We start from the raw sequence: 7,500 nt of genomic DNA on the forward strand, positions 1-7,500 counted from the left end.
TGAAGCCACAGATTTCTTTTTGTGTGTGTGCTGTGTAAGTTTCTTTACACAAACCTCTTCAGAATCTGGAGAACTTCTGCAGCGTCTGTCTTTAGTTTGGAGCACTTTTTTTTTTGCAAACTATTCAGCAGCTATTCAGAAGACTTTGGACACTTTTGTGCAGACATGCTCCCTGGGGGACTGGTGTCGGGCGGAGGTGGAGGCGGAGGCGGAGGGCTGTGCCTGCTCCGGTGGCTTGGCCTCAGGCTGTGGTCCCGTCGGGGGACGCTGGTGTTCGCTCTGCTCTGGTTCGGCTCCTGGCTGTTCCTAAACGGCCTGGTTCTGGTCCACAGGAGCATCCTGTCAGACTATTGCACCGACGACAAGAGCAAGAGGATCCTGCAGAGACTGGTGAGTCAGGCACACATTTCATTTATTTTATTTTAACCTTTATTTAGATAAGATAATCTCAATGAGATACAGGGTCTCATTTGCATGTGTTTGGGACAATACACAACATCAGTCTCGCTTTGTCAGACCTTCCTCCACAGCGCTGTGGAGGAAGGTCTGTCTAGTCCACACAGCATTCCTGGATGGGAGAAAGAACATGCTCTGGTTTATTGGCATTTCTTTAAACCAATCACAATCATCGTGGCCGGGGCTAAGCTCCGGACGGAGTCACGGTGCCTCTGCTAAATAGTCTCAGGAAGGAACTTGTTTTGGTGGAACATGTGTACGTTCAAAAGTAGTTTTAGTCGTGCAACAGAAAACTCAGATTGGACAGATAGTCTAGCTAGCTGTCTGGATTTACCCTGCACGTGCGTGTGTGTGTGTGTGTGTGTCTATGTGCGTGTGTGTGTGTGTGTGTGTGTGTGTGTGTGTATGTGTGTGTGTGCGTGTGTGTGTATGTCTGTGCGTCTGTGAGAGTGTCTCTGTATGTCTCTGTGCGTGTGTGTGTGTATGTCTCTGTGCGTGTGTACGTGTGTCTCTGTGCGTGTGTGCGCACGCGTGTGTGTGTGTGCGCGTCTGTGTGTGTGTGTGTGTGTGTGTGCATGTGTGCGTCTGTGTGTGTGTATGTCTCTGTGCGTTGGTGTGTGTGTGTGTGTGTGTGTGTATGTCTCTGTGCGTCTGTGTGTGTGTGTGTGTGTGTGCCTGCCTGCGTGCGTGCGTGCGTACGTGTGTGTGTGTGTGTGTGTGGGCATGCGTGTCGAGGTAACAATGATGTCTTTACACATCAGCTTGTTGCCGGGCTGAATTGTTGGATTGTTGCCGACTGAAGCTGGATTATTGGAGGAAATATTCTCTGCTGCTCTTTTCATTTGAGGTTGAAAGGATTTGTGTTTGAAAGTTTCCCTTCGCCCACTCACAGGGAATCTGTTCGCCTTCAGTCTCTGTTCACTTACTTCACGCATTGAGTGGTTCCCTGTTAACTATTAACATGAAAAGCAAAACCAACCAATATGTTATTATCATCCCTTACCCTTTTTACATACTTTTAACAATTACTTTCGTATCATATCTTCCACAGGTTGTGTTTAAGTTAAAGATAATTTGCAGCTTTCTGTTCTGTTCTGTTCATGGATTTTGGTTTTTCAACATCAACACTTGCAAAGCAGTTATCTGACATCAAAGTTTCCTTGAATGCATCCCAAACTAAATAAGACCTTTCTCTGAAAATCTGCAGCTGGCTTAAAGTCTCTGCGAGCTGATTGTTCTTGCCTGAAGATAGGGAAGGAATTTAATCTAAAAACTGATGATGATTTGGAAAAATGTCTGCAGGAATGTGAAATAAATGCTATGCAACTAAGTTGCTAGGAACTGGCATTTTTAGGCCTTTATTATGACAGGACAGCTTAGACATGAAAGGGGAGACATGCAGCAAAGGGCCGCAGGTTGGAGTCGAACATACGGCCGCTGCATTGAGGACTGAGCCTCAGTTTATGGGCGAGCGCTCTACCGGGTGAGCTACCCAAGCGCCCCATTTCTGTCAAATGTTTAACGTTTCAGCCACACAGTCACTAGCCTGGTTGACACCAGACCTTTCTCAGTTGTACCTGAGAAGTGGGTCTGGGGAAGCTTCATTCACAGCCCATTTCCAAAGGGGCGTCACCAACGGACGCCGCTCAAATGCCTCTGGGCGCAATTGGATAGTTCTTCAACCAATCAGAGCGATGAGCGTCTTGGCCAGACGGACTTGCAGAGCAAATCTCAAATTTGCCGGAAGTTCATCAGGGTTTTCCCAGGCTTTTAGTCACTTTTCTTAAAGTCAATTTTTCCCTTTTTCCAACGTTCTTGTTGCTTTTTAAAGTGCCCATATTATGAAAAAAATCACTTTTTCTGGGATTTGGGGAGTTATTTTGTGTCTCTGATGCTTCCACACGCATACAAACTTTGAAGAAACCATCCATGGTGTTTAGAGTGAGATACAGTTTCTGAATGTGTCCTGCCTTCAGTCTCCGGGTGAGCTGGTCAAAATGCACGGCTTTCTACGCAACTAGCCGAGACGAGGGGGCTAACCATTAGCATGCTAGCTTGTTCTCAATGGCAAAACACTGCTACAACACACACTAGTTCACCATAATCTACTAAATAAATTGTATAGAACTACTTCCACGTCCCTGTTCTGCAGATATTCCACACAAAGTGGGAAGTGCGCCCTCGTTTAGAAGAAGTCTCCCGGCTAATCCTGCCTTGTACTACTGAAGTTGGAGAAACAGCTAGCTAGCTCATGTAGTCCTTACCTAGCTACTGAGCATGTGATCTTACCTAGCTACTGATCATGTGATCTTACCTAGCTACTGATCATGTGATCTTACCTAGCTACTGATCATGTGATCTTACCTAGCTACTGAGCATGTGGTCTTACCTAGCTACTGAGCATGTGATCTTAGCTAGCTACTGAGCATGTGATCTTACCTAGCTACTGAGCATGTGATCTTACCTAGCTACTGAGCATGTGATCTTACCTAGCTACTGAGCATGTGATCTTACCTAGCTACTGAGCATGTGATCTTACCTAGCTACTGAGCATGTGATCTTACCTAGCTACTGAACATGTGCGACTGCCAACAAAGATGTTCCAGCAGTGAGAGGTCTCACTCTGTAGCTAAAACAGAGACCTGAACACAGGGTGAAAAGAGGAGCTGCAGCAATGACCAGTACAACAACAATATGGAGTTTTTTGAAAATTAAACCATGTAAACCTATTCTGATACAACCTCAAAATACAATTATGAACCTGAAAATGAGCATAATATGAGCACTTTAAACATTTTTGGTCAGATATAAATATAAAGTCAGCACAAGTCTTCTCATCAGTGTTTTTTCCCGCTCGTCTGTTGTGTCTTTGAAGACTTTCTTTGTGGTTTCTGGAGGACAAACTGCCGACGCCGTTCATCAGTCAGATGTTTACAGTAAACGGGCGGGAAGATAAACGGCCGGAGGTCAATCTCTCCTAATGGCTCTGCTCTCTTTATCTACTGCAGCATCTGCTGGTGCATTGTGGGTAAACGCTGATAACAAGACTCTTTTCTTTTCTCCCCGTCCTCCTTTACTTCTCTCTGCCTCTGTGGCAGAGCCGGCATCAACCATCTAACTCTCACGGAGATTCAGAGAGCCGCTGACACCGTCCTTCCCTTCTGATATTAAACTTCTCAGAGATCCAAAGGAAACTGATGAAATCCCAAATAAACACAGAGATCCAAAGTCAACAAGCAGTGCTGAACAGTTTGCGGAACTAAACACAGCTCCATCCATCACGTTGTTTGAAAAGTTGGGCTCCAGTAACATGTTGGCGCAGACAAACGAGACGTTTCCAGAAGCTTGTTTGGCTCCCGAATGCCTGAAAATTAGTAAACTCAGGGAAAACATGATACGTGATGGTATACTCAGCAAAAAAAGAAACTCACTTTCAACTGCTTTTATTTTCAGCCAACATAAAAAATGTAAAACTTTATACGAACATAAAAAATTCAACTACTAAGAATTAGGGCTGTCAGCGTTAACGCGTTAATCGCGATGCGATTAAGGGCCGCCGCGATGCGATTCATTTTTTTTAATCGCATTAATCGCAGAAATTCAGAGAAATTAATCGTTTGATAGCCCTATTTAGGAGTTACTAAACACTATATTGACTCTAGTAAGGAGAGGGATTTTTAGTTTTTTAGTTAGGTACTTGGAGGAATTGTGCAATAATGACAGATTCACACATTTTTCTTTTGTTTACTGTAAATAAATAATTACAAATCTTAAAATCAAGTTCATAAAGTAACTTTCTTTGCATTCATTTGATTCCCAATCAAGATCCACTGGTAAAAATTGCTTTCGATTGTTAATATGGACTTAAAAACTGTTCTGAAATGCAAAATAATAGAATTTTAATCATGTGATAAAATATGCGATTAATTGTGATTAACTGTAGAACTTCAGTGATTAATCGCGATTAAAAAAAATTAATCGTTTGACAGCCCTACTAAGAACTAAACTGAACAACGTTTCACAGACATGTGACTAACAGAAATGGAAAAAATGTATCCCTGATGGTCAAAGGATGGTGAAAATCAAAAGTTGCAGAACGTTACAGGGAAGACCTCCTCCTCCCTCATGTGGTCCCCTTCCTGCAGGCCCGTCCTGACATGACCCTCCAGCATGATAATGCCACCAGCCATACCGCTCGTTCTGTGCGCGATTTCCTGCAAGACAGGAATCAGTCCCTCCAGGATTTCGCGGCCTTTTTTTGAGATTGTTGCGGCCCAAAATGCCTGATTTCGCAGGAGCTTTTGTAAAAAATTGCGATAAAAGTTGCGCTGTCTTTTGTATATTTGTTGCAATGAAGTTGCGGGAGACAGTATTTGTATAGTTCTTTAAAAATAAAAAGGAAACTTGTTTTGGGGAGAATAAAATTACTCTGGGCTGAGTTTTCCTAGTAACCAAAAAGGCTCAGGATGCTGTAAATGTTGGTATAATATGAAAATGGCTGGTGGATTTAAGACTTTAAGAATCAATCAAATTTGAACATATCTGTCAGTGGCTTGTTGATCTTTACATTGTTAGTTAATTTCCTAACCTGGCCTGGTACACACACACACACACACACACACACACACACACACACACACACACACTAACCTGGCCTGGGACACACATTCATACGGTTTGATAATACTGACTTTAACTTATCATTAACTTACAATAACGAGCGCAGCTGTCCTCAATTTAGGTCATCGTGTCGTCTAATCTCCTTTTTCTCCTGCATCCACCGTGTGTGTGTGTGTGTGTGTGTGTGTGTGTGTGTGTGTGTGTGTGAGTGTGTGTGTGTGTGTGTGTGTGAGTGTGTGTGTGTGTGTTTGTGTGTGTGTGCAAGCGTCAGTCGCGGGGGGTACGGAGCAGTAGCCCCACCCGCTGCAGAGAGCCGACAGCCAGGATGGAAACGGCAGCAACTTCAGCGACTTTTAAATCGTTAAGTCTACAATGATGTTAAAATGTATCGGACGGTCTGACATGTTTTGCACGGTCTTTCGTTGTACGTTTTGTTGGTAAAGGAGTCACACACACGTCTCGTCTTCATATCAAAAACAAGGAAATGATCAACCCCGTTCTCACTCCCGATTGGTCATTGGCTCTCAGAGTGCACGTGGGACTGCTGTGATTGGTTGAAGTCGCGGGAAACTTCAGGTTATTGGTCAAATGTGCGGAAGACAAATTCGCGGTGATTGGTCAAAATTGCGAGTCGCACCAAATTCGCGGTGATTGGTTGAATTCGCGTGAATTGGCGCGATCGCGACATCGCGAAATCCTGGAGGGACTGAGGAATGTTAGTGTTCTGCCATGGCCAGCGAAGAGTCTGGATCTCGGTCCCAGCACGTCTGGGACCTGTTGGATCGGAGGGTGAGGGCGAGAACCATGCCCCCCAGACATGTCCAGGAACTTGCAGGTGCCTTGGTGGAAGAGTGGGGTAACATCTCACAGCAAGAACTGGCAGACCTGGTGCAGTCCATGAGGAGGAGATGCACTGCAGTACTTAATGCAGCTGGTGGCCACACCAGACACTGACTGTGACTTTTGATCATCCTTTGACCATCAGGGACACATTTTTCCATTTCTGTTAGTCACATGTCTGTGAAACGTTCAGTTTAGTTCTTATTAGTTGAATTTTTTTTATGTTCATACAAAGTTTTACGCATGTTAAGTTGGCTGAAGATAAAAGCAGTTGAAAGTGAGAGGACGTTTCTTATTTTGCTGAGTATACTTGTAATGTCGCTTGTTTTGACACTTTTGACGTTTTTATTTCCCTTTTTTGGGGCATTTTGTCGCCTTTTGTACGTTTTGTTTATGCCTTTTTATCACATTTCTAGACACATTTGACAGGTTTTTCTGACGTTTTTTTGTCACTTTTTAGTCAAACGCTTTTTAACATCCTGTTTTTGTTGATGTCAAGGTATTTGATAATGCTTGAAAATCGGTACATCACAAACATGATACGTATGCTGCGTTCCAGACACAATTTTAGTAAGTTACGACTTCGATTACGACTCCTGACTTGGTAGCGTTCCAGCATGTCATCGTCCACATAAACTGTGATTGAGTGAATGTCGGTTTAGTTACGTTTATGTACAGCAGATTTGTGCGTCTGATGATAAAAAATAATGACATCTGGCACACCGTCAAAGCTGGCTAGCTAAACATTGTGCCGTTTGCAGGGTTCAGGTTAGACTACCTAGCGTTAACGTTAGCTAGCGGTTACCTAACGTTGACGTTAGCTAGTGGCTACCTAACGTTGACGTTAGCTAGTGGCTACCTAACGTTAACGTTAGCTAGTGGCTACCTACCGTTGACGTTAGCTAGCGCTAGCTGATACTAGCGATTTCTAGTCGGCGACATATTTTGGAGAGTTAAGGCCGTTTTACAGTAGTCAAGCTGGCGGATTTATAGCGCGTCGTGCACCACTAATTTTTTTCAGCGGAAACAGGAAGCATGAATGAGTTCAAGGGCATCCGGATGCCAGGACACTCAGAGTGACTGCAAGTCTCTCTTGTAAACTTACTGGGTTAAGATGAGTTCTTTAATGGCGAATGAAAGGCTTGATCCCACCAAGTAGGTCATCCAATCAAATCGCAGCATTGACGTCAAAGTCGGTAGCCTTTCCTCATTAGCAGCACCTCTGTTCAGGAGAAGACTGCAACTAGTAAACCTTTACGGCGCTCCCATGACGTCACATTTGCACGCGCCAGCTGGGCTACGGCTACTGTATAACGCCCTTCAGTGCTGCGTTTGCTGACTCACGGGTAACCTAGAAGCTTTAGCGTTGCGTTCACTGTCTCACGGGTAACCTAGAAGCTTTAGCGTTGCGTTCACTGTCTCACGGTAACCCAGAAGCTTTAGTGCTGCGTTCGCTGACTCACGGTAACCCAGAAGCTTTAGCGCTGCGTTCGCTGACTCACGGGTAACCCAGAAGCTTTAGCGCTGCGTTCGCTGACTCACGGGTAACCTAGAAGCTTTAGCGCTGCGTTCGCTGACTCACGG

The 7,500-nt window shown here is 44.4% G+C and overlaps 1 protein-coding gene across 1 annotated transcript in view; it reads left to right on the forward strand.

Annotated features, from left to right (window-relative positions):
• The window catches only part of dipk1c (divergent protein kinase domain 1C), a 64,529-nt gene that overhangs the window by 6,959 nt on the left and 50,070 nt on the right, over positions 1 to 7,500 (forward strand). The window contains exon 2 of the mRNA XM_031308631.2: positions 1 to 390. This exon is cut by the window's left edge and continues 1,563 nt beyond it. Coding sequence (XP_031164491.1) covers positions 166 to 390 — 225 coding nt within the window. The 5' untranslated portion in view covers positions 1 to 165. The remainder of the gene's footprint in view (positions 391 to 7,500) is intronic.

This window comes from Sander lucioperca, chromosome 23 (assembly GCF_008315115.2).
Source record: "Sander lucioperca isolate FBNREF2018 chromosome 23, SLUC_FBN_1.2, whole genome shotgun sequence".
NCBI lineage: Eukaryota > Metazoa > Chordata > Actinopteri > Perciformes > Percidae > Sander > Sander lucioperca.